Here is a 20,258-nt window from a genome sequence, read left to right on the forward strand (position 1 = left end):
TATTTTTCGGTCCCATGGGCTCTACCGGAAGAGGCGTGACTTCGCCACTCTAGCCAGCTATGAAACCGTGCCGCATCTTCATATGGTGGACATGGAGCAGTGATGACATAGTGGGAGTCTGTTCCGGCACATTCTCCGTAGCCCTACCGTATCTGGTGTACATGGGCCTTTAGCTTGAAAGAAGTCATTCAACCGCTAAATCTGGAAAAGGTAAAAGGTACACCAATAAGGGCACCTCCATCAAAGTATTAAGTATTACAATAATTGAAAACAATTTGACTAAGAGATAAGTAGGCCTATCATTTAGCATTTTTGTAGTTTCAATGTCTACATTGAAACTACATTGTTTTTGTTTATGTTGTTTATGTTTATTTTAATAAGGCAAATTGTTCTCATTGTTTCCTTTCTCATTAACAACTGCGACAGATTTGTTTTTATTTATTACTCACAGGCCTTATATTGTATATGAAAAATGATAGCCATCCCACGACCACTGTTGCAGTTCTGCATCATAAAACGATATAATCCCACACACAAAATCATAGGACACACATAACCTCTAGCCCAGATATTTCCTGTTGGATTTTTTTTTATTGAGAGGAGTTTTACATAACATCTGTATATGACCATATGATATGACCACAATTGTTAAACGTTCGGATGACTCTTTATTCTACACGGTTGATGCAGAAAATGATTGACGTGGTCCGGAAATTCCCACCACAACTCCTTATACACAATAAATCGAGGTTAGCCTACCTGGACAACTCACAAGATCATCTTTCACTTTCTCAAATGAAGTTAGGGCTTCTAGGACTTATAACTTTGTTTCGTGAAGCATCCTCCCCACACCAATTGTGAACAATATTGTGGCGACTCCTCCAGGCAGGGAATCCTGGGAACTGGGGTTGTCAGTTGACTAAAGGGGCTTTTGTCAACTTGTTTTGTTGTTAGGTTAAGTGGGGTTAACGGGTTTGGGGTCTTTATTGGTTGTGTGTGAATTGTGTGTTGTTCCATTGTTGTGTGATGTGTAGTGTGATCGGGACCATTAGTAAGAGGGTTGTGTGTGTTGGTCAGGTGTGCCGTGTTTCTGTTGTGTTCGGTGGCGCTCAATAAAGGCAACTCTCGGAGGCGTGCGATGTATGGGGCACGAGAGTTGCGTAACCGCTTAACCTGGGCTCCCGTCCCGTCTCGTCCTTCCCGTGCTGCTTGCCACATTGGTGTCAGAAGTGCAATTGGCCTGCGCACGTGGATAAAGGATTGGGATTGACGGTCGAGCCCATGGAAGCCCCAACCGACGCCGACACACCCTGCGTTGTGGGAGCGCAGCGGCCCACGGATGGAGAAATGGCAGCTGTCAACTGCCCCCTGGTGGTAAGGACGGAGGTGAAGCTGCCGAAGTTCTCCAGGGCAACGCAGCTTGAGCTGTACCTTGCCCAGTTCCGACTTGTTGAGTGGCACAACGGCTGGGGTGCCGGGGAGGCGGTCGTCAACCTAGCCCTGGCGCTGGAGGGGACGGCGGTGCAGGCGCTCCTGGACCTGGCCCCAGAGGACCAACGGGACCTCCGGGCCCTGATCCGGGCGTTGCAGAGGTGTTTTGGGCAGCGGGCGGCCGTGAACCACAGCCGGGAGCTGCTAACCAGCCGCCCCCGCCGGGAGGGGGAACGCTTGGGGGGCCTACGCAGCGGACATTCAGTTGTATGCCCGGCGTGGCTTCCCCGACTTCCGTGCTGCGGCTAGGGATGAGCTAGCCCTTCATAAGTTCCTTCAGGGACTTTCCCCGCCGCGGCTGGGACAGCACGTCCGCCTCATCATGCCCCCGACCCTCGATGTGGCCCTCGACGTGGCGGAACGGGGCGGGAGTTTTCCAACCAACGCAGCCTGCAGCCGTCCACGGAGGATGATTGCCAGGAACAGTCTGGTCCGGCCAAGCACTGCTGCCGTCGCTGTGGTGCCCGGGTGGACGCGGCTGGGCCGGCCCTCTCCCGTGGCACAATGACCGTGGCGTTCCAGTCCGGGCAGGACAAGGGCCGGGTCCGGAAACCCAGGCCACCGGACCTTGAGCCGCAGCAGTGTCTGCAGCTGGGGCTGGTCGAGGACTGCGGGTGGACAGGGCAGCGTGCCACCCATCCTCGTCCCAGCCGCCGGCGTGGCCGTCGACGGGCCAGACGGCGGAGGGCAACGTTAGATGGGGTCCCCGAACTGCGCTCCAGCGCCCCCCTACGGCAGAAACTGGTGGGGGCCCCGATGGAGGTGGTTACCGACCACACCCCCAGGACTTCTAGGGACTGTTGGAGACGGGCGTCCCAACCAGGGAGGAAGGCTGCTCCGCAACGGGGCCGCCGCTGGCAGGGGCCAAGGCGGCGGCACATGCCCCCTGAACTATCTGGACTATGTGTTGGGCGTTGGGGTCGACGGGACGTCTGACCCCTAAGGTGGGGGCTGTGTGGCGACTCCTCCGGGGTCGCGCAGGGGATCCTGGGAATTGGGGTTGTCAGTTGACAAAAGGGGCTTTTGTCAACTTGTTTTGTTGTTAGGTTAAGTGGGGTTAACGGGTTTCGGGTCTTTATTGGTTGTGTGTTAATTGTGTGTTGTTTCATTGTTGTGTGATGTGTAGTGTGATCGGGACCATTAGTGAGAGTGTTTTGTGTGTTGGTCAGGTGTTCCATGTTTCTGTTACGTTCGGGGGCGTTCAATAAAGGCAGCTCTCGGAGTCGTGCGGTGTATGGGGCACGAGAGTTGCGTAACCGCTTAACCTGGGCTCCCGTCTCGTCCTTCCCGTGCTGCTCGCCACAATATATAACACTACAAATAAGCAAACAACTTTACCTCAAGTCTATCCGTAGCCACTTGCTGCACTCGTGGAATAGCATTCGTCTTCAATGACACTTTCTTTGGGTTCTTTGGATCAGCAGCTCTTTTAGGAATGATGAAGTCGTCCTTATCGAAATGAGCACTGCAGACACGGTGATCCTTCTCCACCAGCATCTCGACTGGCGTCTCAAAGTCCATATTCAAAAAAATAAGCCACTGGTCTGCAAGAGATCGGTCATTTTACCGCTATGGAAAGTTTCTGGGGTGTAACTTTTCATTTTTTTTCCACAGCCGGGGAAAACACAAACACGAACCGTCTCTCTCTCTCTTGACTTCAAGCTGTAGATGGGTTTGGGTCCTCTTCTCCGGTGCTCAAGCTGTCCTTCACTCTTTGCGTCAATCGTGTGCAGAAAGTGTGCAACAGGGTCAAGTTTAGCCTAGCCAATTTTAAATATATTAGAAATTCCCTAACTTTTGATGTTGCCAAACTTTACATGGATGCCATGATTATGTCACATCTTACATACTGTATGACAAGCTGGGGGCAAACTAACAGTTTGTCATTGAATCCATTAGCAACTCTTTATAAGAGAACACTCAAAGTGTTGGACCAGAAACCTAACAGTTCACATCATTGTAATATATTAAATAACCGTAAACTGCTGAGCTGGGAAGATGTAATCAAATATAAAAACATCTGCCTGGTTTTCAAAATTCTGCATAACACCGCTCCTCCTCCTTTAAAGTCATTCATAATCCAACGTAACAGCAGCAATCAGATCACCAGAAGCGCCACACGGGGTGACCTTCTAATCCCATTTAGAAAAGGCACATTTGGACAACAATCATTTTCTGTTAGAGCAATACAAAATTCGAATTCACTGCCTACCACTATCAATGATATACATACATATTCCACCTTTACAGCACACCTTTAAACATGGCTGTCCGACAACTATAATTGCACACATTAATTTCTGTCAGACGTGATGTGTGCGTTTGATGTAACATAGTCCTAGTCATTGTTGCTGCCGCTCCATCTCTGCTACCTGCCTGCATGTTCTGCCCTATGTGCTTTCAATGTGATCTTTGTGGCCTATTTTCCCTTGTCTCCTGTGTGTTTGTGTTGTTGTTGCATGAACTGCCTTGATATCTTTGCCATCATCTGTGCTTGCCTGTTTGTTCTTGCTCCAACTGTGTGCAATATGTTTGTTTGTCTTTTTCCCCTTTTTGCTCAGGCCTGCTGTAATTATAAATGTAATGTATTTTTTTTTTTACTGTTATGTATTGTAGGTTGCCTACTGACAACTGGCTGGGGACTACAGCTGGAAATTAGCCAAATAGGCTAAAGCTGCTCCTTCTCAAAGGGGACTGTCCACAAAACTATAAACAAAATAAACTAAACTAAACAGTGCGTCCTCTGTCAACAAATTTTTTGTAACTGCAACTTACATTTGCAAGTCCTTTAATTTACGTGTCAACACTTGCTATATATTATTTCTAAATATAAATTATATTATAAATGATAAATTCTAAAACTTTCCTCCTTGAACTGAACTCCGGTGCATTCGGTAATCGACTTGCGTGGACTTCCTGTAAACACGGACCTACCGGTAATGCTTGTAAAACAGTTTTTTTTTAAGGAAACATATTATGGTGTTTTCCCAACAAGTAAACATAGTATTTGAGTTCCAGAAAACATGTTTTCGAAGCTGTTTGCTGGAAATAGCTTTTAGGAAAAAAAATCTCTCCTACCGCTATTCCCCTTTGTTTCAGTCCCTTCAGAATGCACTTTTTCTGGTGTCTTTAGCTTTAATGCAAATGAGCTGCTGCCCATTGACCAATGAGCTGTCAGACTGAACCACAGCATAGAGAAGGGATTGTTGCCGTTTGCGGACTCCTGGAGCTCTTTATCTATATCATATAATATAATATAATAATAATATTATATATGGGTATTTATATAATATTATATCTAATATCACGGCCAAAAGCTATGTGCGCCTCGAATGATATTATGAATCTTAAAGACTGCATCTGACGTCTCTGGCACTTCCACAACAAGTAAAGACTCGTAGTGGGGGATACCTCGGCCATGGTTGAGAGGAATTGGGGGAATGAAACTTTGGCCTTGACTCTCTGAAGTCCATGAACGCGACATGGAGGAGAAAGTGATTGTACTCTGGGAGCTGAGCTGCCGGACTTGCCGCCGAGCTCCCCGCGCCGGAGCATCCAGCTTCGGCAGCAGATCAGCTCCCGGAGTACATCTACCGGAGCAGCCAGAAAGCTTTGGCCACAGTTCAGCTCCAAGAGTACACCGCCGGAGCTGCCAGACTGGCCGGATGGCTTCGACGGCGGCCAGACTGCCGCCAAAGCTTCGGCAAAAAGGGCAAAAAACTGACGAAATGGACGAAGATGCTACAAGTGAAGACAACATGGACGCACAAACTAGCCCAAGCTCGAGGTTACCTGCTGATCTTGCTCAGCTCCACTCGGTGCTTCTTAATGACCTCGCACAGTCAATGGACTCCCTCCTGAAAAAAGCACTCGGCAAGGCACTGGCACCAATTTCGGCATCCCTGGAGCGGGTAAAATCGTCTCTTGACTCCCACGAAGAATGCATCCATGACATGGAAGAAGGGCTAAACGACCACAGCAACAGGATCGAGGCTATCGAAACAACATACACTGCACTTCAAGCTGAGAACGAGAGGCTGAAAAACAAAGTGGAGGACTTGGAAAATTGCTCCCGTAGGTCCAATCTGTGAGTTGTCGGCATCCCGGAGAATCTGGAGGGGCCAGACACAGTTAAGTTCATGACTGAATTTTTCGAGGAAGTCCTGGGAAAATAATTCTTCCCGCATCCCGTCATTCTCTCCCGTGCGCACCGAGTGGGACCCAAGCTGACCGCCGACTCCGGCCCCAGCCCCAAACGGCCGAGGATATTTCTCATTCTCCTCCACTCCTTCCAAAACAAACACAGCATAATAAATAGGAAACGAGAACAGCTGTTCTTCAGGGGACACAAGGTATTATCAACGAGGATGTCAGCGCGGAACTCAGCAAGAAACAAGCAAGAAGTGAAGTCCCTCCTTTACAAGAAGAGCGTCAGGTTCGCTCTTATCTATCCCGCCCGGCTCCACGTCCTTCACGACGGACAGACGCTGTTCTTCGAGACACCGGAGAAGGCCAGGGCATTCTACGAGCTTCATTGGGGAGCGTAAACGATGCTGGAGCACAAACAATGTTTGAAAAGGTGAGCCGAATAGATAATTGTATATAGGTAGAACATAAATCATTTACTGAGAGGGGAGCCACCCTCAGGTTAGGATAGGAGTTATAGACAACGCTGGATGTATTGGAAGTCTTTCATCTGGGAATTCCTGTGGTTTTCTTCACTTGGGGAAGAAGATCTAGGTTTGGGGTATTCAATGGGTTTTTTTTTTTTGTTTTCAAACTTAAGTTTCATGAAAACTGGAGAACATTTTATTTATATGGCAACACTTTGTCTTCTAAGGATGCACATAGCTATGGTAAAACGTATTTATCATTGGTACTTATTTGTTTTACTTTCTACACAACTGGACATCACTTATGACCATAAATGCACTTATTCACCATGTGGTTCAGGCTAATCATACCCATTTTTGATGTCTGCTATGATAAATAATGCAGGCGGTACAAGCCCAATAGAGGGAGCTGCAGTTAGGTTTGTGTCCTGGAATGTTAAGGGGATGAACGGTCCTGTGAAACGGTCTAGGATTTTTTCTCATCTTAAACAATTGAAAACTGATGTTTTATTTTTACAGGAGACACATTTACGGTTAGAAGATCACACCAGACTTCGGAAAGCATGGGTCAATCATATTTTCCATTCCAAATTTAATAACAGATCACGAGGGGTGGCAATTTTGATTAATAAACAAACTCAATTCTCACTATCTGCTATAATTGCAGACCCCAGTGGTCAATATGTCATTGTCTCGGGCCTCCTATTTCACACACCTGTTCTGTTGGTGAACGTGTATGCCCATAATTGGGACAATGCTGAATTTGCCAATAAGCTTCTGTCATCCCTCCCTAATTTAGATACACTTAGATTAATCCTTGCAGGAGATCTGAATTGTACAATTGACCCATTGCTCGATAAATCTAGCCCTAAATCTGCCTCACCATCTGTAATGTCAAGGGTCTTCTCGGATTTTATGAGGCAAAATGGCTGTGTAGACCCATGGAGGTTTCAAAATCCGACCTCCAAACAATTTTCTTTCTTTTCTCATGTTCACCATTCTTTCTCAAGGATAGATTACTTTTGTATAGATAGCTCTTTCATCCCTGCAGTGGAATCTGTTGAATATTTGGCCATCATCATTTCAGATCATGCACCACTCATCTTAGACCTTTCTTTTACTTTGAACGTTAGAGAGCAATCCTTCTGGAGACTTAATTCTTTGCTGCTTTCAAATGAGAAATTTTGAGAACATGTGACTACTAATATAGATACTTTTCTGGAAGTAAACAAGAAGGACGGTATATCATATTCCCTACTTTGGGAAACCCTAAAAGCGTACTTAAGAGGACAAATTATCTCCTATGTAGCACATGTCAATAAGGAACGGCGTAAACAAATACAAGACTTTACGGATTTAGTTTTTAATTTAGACCGCAGCTACTCTGAAAGCCCCTCCCCAGAAGTATATATAAAGAACGGATAGCTTTACAGTCTAAGATTAATCTTCTATCCACCAACCAGGCTGAGTACTTGTTACTGCGGACCCGGAGCACTTATTATGAGTACGGAGAAAAAGCTAGTAGATTGCTGGCTCACCAGCTGAAACGTCGGGCTGTGTCAAGGCTCATACCCCAAGTGAGAGATCAGGATCAAAATATAGTCACCAACCCAAAGGAAATTAATAATACTTTTGCAACATTTTACTCTACACTTTACACTTCTGAATTCCCATCAGATGATACAAATATGAACCGTTTCTTAGATCATTTGGAAATACCTGCTATTGAGCCTGGAGACAGGGAAGGGTTAGACCGGCCTCTTACACAGTCAGAGATCACTGCAGCCATCGGGGATGTGCAAACTGGTAAATCTCCAGGACCTGACGGTTACTCCCCTGAATTTTTAAAGAAATTTAAAGATAAACTTGCACCCATTATGCTAGAAGTATTTAACAAATCATTGGGAAAGGGTTCTTTGCCCTCAAAAAGGACAAGGACCCTACTTACTGTGGCTCTTACCATCCTATCTCCCTACTAAATGTTGATATAAAAATTTTAGCCAAGGTGATGGCACATCGTTTGGAATCCGTTCTTCCTAAAGTAATCTCTGAGGACCAGACTGGCTTTATAAAGGGTCGCAACTCTTTTTCAAATATCCGCCGACTTGCTAATGTGATCTACTCCCCCGGTCCCTCCTCGACTGCAGAAGCCGTTATCTCTCTAGATGCGGAAAAGGCCTTTGATCGGGTGGAGTGGAAATACTTATTTGCCGTATTGGAATGGTTTGGGTTTGGTGACATATTTCTGGCATGGATTCGTCTGCTCTATTCGTCCCCACAAGCATGTATTCAAACTAATCAATCTCATTCCAAATTTTTCCCCGTCACGTGGGACACGTCAAGGATGTCCTTTATCCTTGCTCCTGTTTGCAGTGGCAATTGAGCCTCTTTCGATTGCATTGAGGTCTTCGTTGTTGTTACGAGGGTGGGTCGTGGGAGTGAGGAACATCGCGTCTCTTTGTATGCGGACGATCTCTTGATCTATGTAAGCAATATGCCCCTGTAATTGTATCACTATAGAACAATTTTGGGTCTTTTTCTGGCTACAGACTTAATTATCAGAAAAGCCAATGCTTCTCCATTAATGATTTGGCAATGCAAATCACACAAGAGTCATTCCCCTTCCACTTAACACATTCTTGATTCAAATATCTTGGAATAAACATTACACATTCCTTCACCTCTCTTCTTGGAGCTAATTTTACACCCCTAAATAATCAAATGAAAGCTGACTTTCAAAGGTGGATCAGTCTTCCTCTGACTATTGCAGGGAGGGTACAATCGGTGAAGATGAACGTACTCCCAAAGTATTTGTATTTGTTCCAATGCCTACCGTTATTCCTGACAAAATATTTTTTTCAATCAGTTAACACATCCATTACCTCCTTCATCTGGAATAATAAAGTCCCAAGAGTTAATAAAGGCTTACTTCAGCGGGGACTCGATGTGGGGGGACTAGCTCTCCCCAGTTTTATTCACTACTATTGGGCAGCCGATTTGCAGAAAATTGTATTCTGGCTCCATTGTATTCTGACGCCGATTGGTGTACACTTGAGGCACACTCTTGCCACTCGTCATCCCTCCCTGCATTGGTGTACGCCTCCCTGCCCACAAGGTGGTCCAGGTTTACCTCCAATCCCGTAGTACTGTCCACCCTTAGAATCTGGGCCCAGTTGCGATATCATTATAAATTCACCTCTCCCTCCCCTCTAGGTCCTATTTGTAAGAATAATTTATTTCCAGCCTCCTCTCTCGACTTAATATTTACTCAGTGGGGCAGGAAGCAGCTTTCATGTTTTAAAAGCTTGTACTGTAAAGAAGGGTTAGATAGTTTTGAAAATATATGCCAGAAATATGATCTATCAGGCAGTAATTTTTTTAGGTATCTCCAAATACGCCACTGTGTCAAAACACTGTTCCCTTCTTTCCCTGTCCTCCCTACTGAGGCAGCATAGGAAAAAATGACCCTCCTCTGTCCAAAAAAAAGGACTGATATCATTGTTATATTCGCAACTAATGTCTCTAGAAAACCATGACCTTTCGAAAATTAGGACCAGGTGGGAGGGTGAGTTGATGTTTGAGTTGTCGGACAGACATTGGGAGGATGCTTTACGAAGGATTAAATCATCCTCATCATGTGCACGCTTGGGGCTCATTCAGTTCAAAGTAGTGTACAGGGCTCATTTCAGTAGGGCTAGGTTAGCAGATATATATCCAGGAACAGACAGCAGCTGTATGAGATGCTCCCTCTCTCCAGCTGATTTAACACACATGTTTTGGTTGTGTCCCCGTTTGAATCAATATTGGTCATCCGTTTTTCAAACTTTAATTAAAATTAAAATTCACTCCTGCCAGTTGATTGCACTATTCGGTATTCCAAGCAAGAGTTTAACCTTAACCCGGAACCAATCTGACATTATTGCTTTTACATAACTTCTTGCCCGTCGAAGAATCTTATTGGTCTGGACTTCCCCTACTCCCCCAGCGGTGGCTGCATGGTTAAGGGATGTTTTATTTTTTCTTAAACTAGAAAAAACTAAATTCACGGTGAAAGGCTCAGTCCAAAAATGTTATTTAAAATGGAAACCTTTTGTGACATATTTTGAGAATCTTAAAGTAATGCCTGAAGAATGACACTTTTATATTCTCCCTTCTATTCTCTGTTTATTTTTCTATGTATTTTTATTCAAATCAATGATCATCTACCATAATGCAGTGGGAACTGAGTAGCCTGACTGACAATTGTGAAAACATGAGTTTAAAGCCTTGTAAACCATTTGTGTAGAAATGTTGGCATGCAGATGTGTGCTTGTTTGCAGTGTGTAGATCCTTAAACCGTTGACGAACTGTGTAACAAACATTCCCAGAATGTTGTCAAAATATGGGGGGATGGGAATGGTGGGATACTTTTGTTGGGAGGGGGGGATATTACTTAGCAATGTTCTTTTTGCTACTTTTTCTTTTGTTTTTATTTGTAATGGTTTTTATTTGGTTAAGAGAAAATGAAAATGGAGAACTGTCTTACTTCCTGTAAAATGTAATATGCTTGATCCTCCAATAAAAAGATTTATTATAAAAAATCATGTACAGACTTTTTTTAAAGTTTGTAAGCCTGTGGGAGCAACAGAGACCCAAAACCACACCCCAAATCCCAGGAAAAGTGTTGTTTTCATAATATGTCCCCTTTAAATAAACTCCGGGATGCAAATTAAGTTGTTGGTGCTTTGTTTTATGTGTAGGGACCATAGTCATGCTACTGCACTAATATTGCTATTTTTAGCAATATTAGTGGTTCAAAAATGCCAATTTAGAATTTTACAACACAATTAGTGAAAGTCTCTCAGGCTCACATCGTGTTATATCTTCAAAATGGCATTTGATTATAACATATTGACTATGATGCTAGAGGTTTAATCATGGGGAAGCTTTGGATATTGTCTTCAACGTGGTGTGGCACAAAGGCGAAAGGGCTTGGGACAGTGCGTGGTGCCTAATATGTAGTCCAGACTGAGCTTTTCTCCAGGGGGGGCAGAGAAAGAAAACCTCTGAAGAAGGGAGGTGAAGAAAAGATACAGCTCCATCCTGGCCAGCTGTTCCCCAAGGCACACACGCTTCCCTATGAGGGGACACACACACACACACACACACACGCACAAACAGTATTGACCCAAAAAAACTTGGCCAGCAGTAATAAACTGAAAAAAATAAAAGGGTCTGTAAAGGTTTCGAATCAACACTGCTTAATATGTGGATTAATATGACAATACAAGCAGGTATTCAAATGACAGCTTGTAGGAAACTCCTATAACCATTAAACAAACCACCCACACATCACAGTGACTTTATAGCACCCTGCCAAAATTGATGATTTTCCCCACCACTACTGCTGGCCCTTTCCGTATGGAAGCATATATGTAGCAAAATTCAAATGGTAATGAACTTTTTGCAATTCAATAAGTCATTACATTATGCAATTGACAATTTATTATGCAATTGAATAATGTAATTTGTAAATACGTTATTGAACCTATATTTTAATATGCAAAGTGAAAATGAAATCCTCAATAAAAATGTGCAAGTTATAAACAATAAAAATAGAATAACATTTTGTCAAATTTTTTCAAGTCCTTTATTCAAATGGAAAAGCTATAGCGGCCCCGTGATTGCAATGCACTTCACCACGCTCCGTGTGTTGCGAAATTCAAATTATATTTCAATCCACAAAACGTTTTGCAAAAGATTTTGCAAAACGTATCAGCCAATTGCGTCTTGGCGGGAACTACGTTACCTCCTCGTCAGACCAGATCATCCACGACTTAGCAGCATTTGGCACTTTCTTTTCTATGCCTAGCATTGTGCCATGTTTGACGGGGTTGAGGTATATAGTAATAACGTGAAAATGGCGGAAAAGACGGCCGCGGAGCTGCTGCGGGAGGCCGCTGCATCTCTAGAGGAGCAGCGGGACGCAGGGTCCGAAACAGCGACCAACATGCCTGCACCAGATCGCACCGGAGAAGGGCGCGCAAACCGGTGTTTCAGTTCAACTAGTGACCGTGTCAACTGGTGACCATTAGCCGAATGCGTTGTGTTGTCGTGGCAACGACAACTAGCAACCATCAGCCAAATGCTGCTAGGTCGTGGATGATCAACTGTGCCGTGTTCCAATATCCATACTATCCGTACTTACTAGCCTTAGTTTGAGTACGTAGTGCGTTCCAATTCAGATCGGGCAAAAATAAATGTAGTGAAAGGACCCGGATGGTGTACTCAAAACGGTCAAATCGCGAAGTGTGGATCGATGTACACTTTTCGTACTCAACGGCAGCCATCTTAGCTACGTAGCGGAAGAGGGCACATAGCCTGCATTAATAGAGTCATTTTTTAGTTTTTATACCTTTTATATCTTTTTATAGCTGCTAGGCGTAAAGAGTTCACCGTTCAAAGCGGGATGTTTATTGCGGGGTAGGAGCCGCGGCTGCAGTCGTGATCGTAATTTCCGGTTAGTGCACCACGGAGTATTCGATTTGGAACAACACTGACATCTGAAAATTAGCCCACCTAGTGAGTACGGATAGTGTACTACGTTTAAGTGTACTCATGGAAGTATGGATATTGGAACACGGCACTGGTCTGACGAGGAAGTGACGTAGTTCCCGCCCAGACGCGATTGGCTGCTTTGCAAAATCGTTTGCAAAGCATTTTGCAAAACGTTTTGCAAAATCTTTTGCAAAGTGTTTTGCGGATTTAAATGTAATTTGAATAAAGGAACTCAAAAAATTTGACAAAATGTTATTTTATTTTTATTGATATAACTTTTGCAAATTTTATTGAGGATTTCATTGTCACTTTGCATATTAAAATACACTTTGAATAACGCAATGAAAATTGCAAATTGCATTGCCATTAGTATTTTGCTACATATATGCTTCCATATTTCCGGACCCATCAACGCTACAATAGGAGTAGATACATACCAGCTGAAAAGGGCAGGAAGGCCTCTCTCTTTCTAGCCTGGCCGTTCTTGTCCAGGAAGTGTTGAGGGTTGAAGGAGTCGGGCATTTCCCACATAGACTCATCATGAAGAACAGAGTTCAGGGTGGCCATCACCATGGTACCCTATTGGAGGAATTAGGGCAATAAGGGCAATAAGGAGATTTTTTGAATAAAAGTGTGTTCAGACTTATAATGACTTTGGAATGTGTTTCTACCTTTGGGATGGTGTACTTTCCAAGGTGGGTGTCTTTGTTAGTCACACGGACAAGATTGAGCGGTAAGATGTTTCCCATCCTTTGAGTCTCTTGTATGACGGCATTGATAAAGGGAGTGCTCTCTCTGTCAGGCCAGCTGGGCTGCCTGGATGTGCCAATTACCATATCTAGTTCAGCCTGGACTTTCTCTGCATGATTAAAGAATAGTACATATCACTGCCAGTTTAAGTGTTATTTAATTGGAACGTTTAGAACAGGGGTGGCCATCCAGTCAAAGAGCCAATTTTTTTACTGTGTTACTGCAGAGAGCCACATCACACACAAACACACACACACACACACACACACACACACACACGCACTCACCTCTGCTCAGACCTCTACTCAGACAGATTTACTGTACTTTGCTTTCCCAAATGCAGCCATCGTTGTTTCTTTCACATCTATGCCCCAGGTTCTGCCTTTTAATGGCAGATATATATAATATCAAGGAGTTCTTCTTTTATCACACAACCGTTTGACACAGATCGTGCAAATATTTTTAACTGAGGCTTGTTTTGAGTGTCACAAGACTCATTCAATGCGACACTAAAATACTTGCATGCTTGAAGATCAGAGTGCAACTGCGATTCAATAGCCGTATTAATGTCCAATATCCTGTGTTCAACAGTGTGGCGGGACAGTTGGACGTCCGTTACCATTCGTTCTAGTTTTTCGTTTAGAGGAGACTAAGATTTCACGAAGATTTCAACAACGTCACTGAGGCATTTATTAACAAACTTCCCATCATTGTATGGCTTTTTAGCTTGTGCAATGTTCCAAGCCAGTTGATACGATGCAAGCGTTACGGTCTCCTAATGCTTCCTAAAGTTTTGGAACAACTGTGTCTGCTATTCTGCCTGACTTTTCAAAGGGATTAAGTTGGGCTTGCGAAGTTCAGTCCCTTTTGGAAATTCCTGGTCGATGTTAGCAAGGGCGTAACTTTGGTTTGAGAAGTGGGGGGGACACAATAATCCGGGGTGTCTGGGGTACTCCCCCAGAAAAAAAATTGAGATTTGAATACCATTTTCTGCATTTCTACATACATTTAGGGACTACCTTAACCAATACAAAATCCTGGAAATAATTAAGTTGGTCATCATGCTAAATTCTGCCAGAATAAATATGCATAATCAAAATGAATCAAACCTTTAATATAAAGAACATTTCTTTATTCATTCATCTTTTGGCCAGAAGTCAGTGAACAAAAGCTACTGATATAATCATTTTCCTCCTTTAAAGGTGATCTAACATTATCAGGCCCTGAACAGGCACCTGCCACACCTCCACCTGATCTCTGATATGAATAGGGTGACCAGATCACAATTCACAAAACATTTCTATTCTGCCCCTTTGCTTATAACATTACTATGCTTTGCCATCTGGTTGATTCAGTATCACATAACAGCCTGCAAATACAAACTTAACAAATTGTTGGCGTTTCATTTTTATGAAAAACCTTGCGAAGCCTCTTCATTCAGTGAGCAATTTTTCAAATGCGCATGCGTGGTGGAACACGTCAGAGACTCCGAGTCCACAGACGCCAAAGTGTACTATAGAACCGCATAGACATGTCCCCCCGTCCCCAGTGGAAATTACGCCCATGGACGTTAGCATGGAGTGAGCCGAAGTGGCGCTGAAGATTTGAAACCTTGAAATGCGCTAATGAAGGCGGGCATATAAGGCAGAATGGCTTGCTATTACTTTCAAATAAAAATATAAACTCTCCCACTCTCTAAAAAACGCCCTGTGTTCATCTTCATATTTTCGTTTAGCTGTGCATTTTTTCCCTGCCATTTTCAGAGCGAATTGAAAATGTGATCAAGCAAAATTTGCGTCAAACGCGCATTTGGTTAAGACAAAAAATGAATAAAAAATAAATACAAAAATGTATAGATTAAGTTACACTACTGCCTTGTGCCAGCAGAATACCAAGACAACCAAGAAGGCCAGCTGTAAGATAAAAAGCATACTGGACACAGCCCTGGATCATAACCACCAAGATCATCACAGCCAATCAACCAAGCTAACTCTGCCATGAGAGGCTAGAGTCTGAGAAGCCTAAAAAAAGCAAAAGGCTGAAATATTCGGATCTGGTGGCCAAGGAAGTGCTATGGGCCTGGATAACCATCTGTGAATGTTGGCTACAGAGGCTTTGTAGCCACGCCTTCCACCAGACTACTGAAAGGGAGGGATGTTTGAGCATCATGGAACCTGGGCTGGGACAAAACAACAGGTTCTGCCTAATAGAAGGTGCCCTTATTGAGCTCAAGATCACCATCAATTAACATGAGTGGTAAAAGCATATATGTGGGGGCCGCTGCTGCATCCCCTGGAGATAATGTGTATGACGTATAATTATTATTTATTTCAGTTTTTGAATTTCGTGTAGGCTTGGTTTAACCTCAGATAAAGCGAACTAGACTGGCCACCTGTGTGTTTTGACCTATTTTGCAGAATCCGCATTGTATTCAATTGATAAATGAATAAAAAGCCCCCCGGCCCTTTTAACAGCCCCACTTGTTGAAAAGCTCTTCCCACTGCTATTGGTAAAGTGGAAAGGGGGTACACAAGGGATGGCAGGAGTAACTATTGAGACTTCCAGAGATTTTTTAAGGCAACTTCCCATCTGATGACCCCAAAGAGATTTCCCCTACCCCAATCAAAACCTCATTACATGTATTCATTTTTCATTTAAAATTCAACAAAGTCTGGTCACCTAATGGTCACACAATGAATGCAACACAAAGATTCCACCTTACTTTGTATGTCAGGGTAGTAGGACATGAACAGCAGTCCCCAATGCAGAGTGGTGCTGGTGGTTTCAGTCCCAGCCGCAAATAGGTCCAGTGTACAAACACTCAGGTTCTCTATGTCAAATCCAGATATGGAATCCTCATTCTACCAAGAACACAGCAGTACACAACAGATAAACACCAAGATGATATCAATAATAGTGTATGTAACATTTAATTTATAGCGGGAAGTCTTCAGGGCAGCTGTGTGAAACATTAACCACCACAGGTGCAGACGTACCTTGTCCATTTCTGTGAGAAAGCAGTCGATATAATCTCTGGGTGATGAGGGGTCATGATCCACTCTGTGCTCTTTGATCTGCTCTTCAGTAAAGGACATAATTGAACGCGTCAGAGAAAATATCTTCCTGTGAGGTCCGGGGATATGTCTCATCAGCCATGGAACCATGTTGTACACCTACAGAGAACACAAAGGTCTACTTAGACAGGAAACTTCAACTCAAACCTGCGTCCAATGCATCCATTTGATGTACGGTCATTCTGGTATAGCATATGTACTCTTTTTTTGTCAATCATCCAGTGGCTATTACGTGATCTGTGTACCCATCTTAATTGACAACATGCTGGTAATTCCGATGACAGATCATGACAACTGAAAGATGATCACAAGATACAATAAACACAGCATACAAACATCTCCAGCATCACATATACACCTCATTGACTGGTACTGTTGGAAAGATAAATTCTGTAGGCCATGGTAAGGTTAATATAGGCTAAAATACATTCAAAATGTATATCAGTTCAATAACTTCAAATAATAATACTGAACTTGTATTGGTAAAGGACTTACCTGTGCCCATGTTTGACCTGCAAGGTACAACAGCTCATTGATGTTCTCAATCATAGACTGATGCTTCTTCTCAGTGTACTCAAAGCGTTTCCCAACCACCAAACAGCAGATGATATTGGACACCGCCTTGGTCAGTGCCATTTTAGGATCGAAGGGGGCTCCTAAGACGGTGAGAATCTTATTAGAAGGGCTATGGGTGTTGGCTAGCGTCCTAGGTTGCTTTTTAAGCTAACAATGGCACATTTAATGAATCGACACTTCTATGACCTATAACCAGATACACACCTAACAAAGTATTGAGCTTATATTGAATCCTCTATAGGATGAAAGCACTCCAGTAAGCCTACCTTCCTGTTGAGCAAAGACCTCAGTCAGGTACTGGCACTCCTGCTGGATGGACGGTTCCAGACTAACTTTACCCAAACCAAAGTTTCTGAGTGTGTGCAGGGCAAATCTTCTCTGCTGCCTCCATTGGTAGCCATTAGAACTCACCAAACCTGTTGGAAATAAAAAATAGTGATGTATTAGTTTCATAGTTTAAACTCTAGGGTTACGGTTATTTATTGTACTGTTATTATTATGAACAGCAGGGAGCAGCCACAAACAAAGCTTTGATGGTTGATGGTTAAAAAGCCATTCATGTATATTAGCTACTACTCGGTTTCTTATAATGTAAAGATATAGAAATGTGGCATCTTTAACCATAAGCATACAGATAAAGAGTAGATAGAATAGTAAAGCTCTTCTAAATCTTCAAAAAGCTTACAAAACAATCATCTCTTCTACAGACATCTTATCAACTGACTTGTGTACTTTGACATAGCACTTTAATAAGAATGTCTGACTATTGATTAGAGCCCGACCGATATATCGGTTGGCCTATCACAGATACATTGCTATCGGTGTTTGTGTTTGCCGATATGAAAACTTTGGAAATGGTGTAGATTAATTAATTTAATCACTTCTTTATGAATCCTCTACTGTGGTGGTTGAACCTCTAGAGAGTATATCCGTGTAACCACTCCCAACACTAACAGTTTTACAACCTGTTCTGTGTGAAGGTCAGTAGCAAATCTTAAGGGGTTGCTCCAACACCAGTACCATGAGATACATATATATATATATATATATATATATATATATATATATATATATATATATAATAAAGGCTAATATATCGATATCGGCACCTAAAATCCAGTATCGATCGGGCTCTACTATATCGCTTTGTTGCAATGCACCACCACCATGCACTGTTTCTGATTCCAATACACTTTATTACATGAGCACTTATATTGCTTACTTTTTTATTTTATGCATTGATTGTTGCCAGTCTCTCCCTGTTTATTGTGTCTACTGAATAAGTGTAATTTGGGGATGTTTTAAAGACATGCAAGCACATTACCTTTATTTCCAACCACCTCTTCAAACAATGGTTCGCTTGGGCGATCCACATAGTCTTCCCCTCTCTCGACCAAGGCTTCCCTCACAAGCTTGTATCCGTTGACAACCACGACCCTTCCACCCATCATTCGAAGACTAAAAATGGGTCCATATTTCTCTGCAAACTAAAACAGAAATTGTAGATTTGATTTGATTTATTAAATAACAAAGAAAGGTTCCCTACTAACATGATTATATGCAGGGTGCGATTTGTGGAAAAAACCAGAGGGGGGGATAATTTTGAGAAACATTTTAAAATGTTTCAAAATGAAGACGGACCCTGTGTATTTTGGTTGTTAATTATTACGATGTAATGGTGAAAATACTTTGGGTGGGGGGGATAATTTTTATCCCCACCGAGGATAAAAATAATTCAGCAGAGGGTAGGACGTGTAAACCAGAGGGGGGGATAATCCCCACCATCCCCACCGGCAAATCGCACCCTGATTATATGTATAATTATGTATGCTTAGTTTGTAGTTTGTTGTAGGCCTACGGCTTATTACGACTAACTTATTTCGAAGCCTGTTGATCAAACGGCGGGGTATCCTTTTGCATTACATGGTTAGGATATTAATTGTCAAATTCTTCTTCAACATTCCATATTTGTTATCCTTGTTGTTGATGTTGTTGTTCTTTTATAGTGATAATGCCTCTGCGGGGACTGTGATTCTATGCTGTTATCTGGCGTGCAGAGGCAGTAAGGGATCTTTCGGTGGGTCACAGAATTCGGTGTAACACCGGAATTCTCGTGGTGGTGGACCGAGATCAGATGCTAAATTGGTCATGCTAAATGCATGACCCTCTCTCCGTTTAGGAATACCATGACTACCAAACTTTTAACATCGATTTCACTTGCCGAGCTCGGTTGACGTTTAAGCACTGCTACGGACACACTACTAAACCGCACTCTACGTTTAACAGATTCACCTCCGATTCGTGCAACATACATACCTTGTCGAACTGCAGATGTATTTGGCTGGGGTTGATTCGGTGGACGTCCCCGATGAAAGGGATAGCCCAGGGTCCCGGAGGAAAATTACCCGGGACTCTGTGCTTTAAATAATCAGCAAGGAGCAGGAACACCAAGACGAATATAAATACACATCTGGTGTCCATCCACTCCAGGGCTAATATTTCAGAGAACAACGCCATTGCTTATGCACTTAAGCGACGTGTTGGTTGAGAATGGTGTAGCCCAACCGCTTGAAAGAAGAACAACGGTTAAAATAGGCGTGTTTCCAAGTTCGTGCACATCTTGTAGTTAGACTGGCCCCCGCCCAGTCTGCCGGCGATTTGAGTTTGCCCTGCATTTACCATTTTCAAACCAGTAATCGGATTAAAATTACTCATCAAAGTGTGCGTTACTATTTTTATTTATTTTTTTACCGGATCACCGATTGGCGTTGAGAGCGATGGAGTGGTGTGTGTGTGTGTGTGTGTGTCTGTCTGTCTGTCTGTCTGTCTGTCTGTCTGTCTGTCTGTCTGTCTGTCTGTCTGTCTGTCTGTCTGTCTGTCTGTCTGTCTGTCTGTCTGTCTGTCTGTCTGTCTGTCTGTCTGTCTGTCTGTCTGTCTGTCTGTCTGAGTGAGAGCGCGTGTGCCTGTGAAGCGTAAGTCTCCAAAGACTTCAATCTATCAGAGGCGAGTGTCGACCTTGACCCTCCAGAGTCCGCGCCACCAGTTGTTATTAGCGGCGGAATTAGTCGCGCGGTGTTGTGTGTGTGTGTGTGTGTGTGTGTGTGTGTGTGTGTGTGTGTGTGTGTGTGTGTGTGTGTGTGTGTGTGTGTGCGTGCGTGCGTGCGTGCGTGCGTGTGTGCGTGTGGAGCTGCGTCCGTTGATCGCCCCGTAAAGCGCG

The 20,258-nt window shown here is 43.4% G+C and overlaps 1 protein-coding gene across 1 annotated transcript; it reads right to left on the minus strand.

Moving 5' to 3' along the window:
- Nucleotides 1-11,044: 11,044 nt before the first annotated feature.
- Nucleotides 11,045-19,558, minus strand: LOC307078490 (cytochrome P450 2J4-like; the record flags this gene model as incomplete). Its single annotated transcript, XM_079740338.1, has 9 exons — nt 11,045-11,220; nt 13,079-13,220; nt 13,313-13,500; nt 16,114-16,252; nt 16,388-16,564; nt 16,961-17,121; nt 17,308-17,457; nt 18,366-18,528; nt 19,358-19,558. 9 exons carry the CDS (start codon nt 19,556-19,558, stop codon nt 11,045-11,047), a joined length of 1,497 nt encoding a protein of 498 aa, XP_079596464.1.
- Between the last annotated feature and the right edge of the window lie 700 nt (nt 19,559-20,258).

This window comes from Pollachius pollachius (assembly GCF_949987615.1).
Source record: "Pollachius pollachius genome assembly, chromosome: 7".
Lineage (NCBI taxonomy): Eukaryota > Metazoa > Chordata > Actinopteri > Gadiformes > Gadidae > Pollachius > Pollachius pollachius.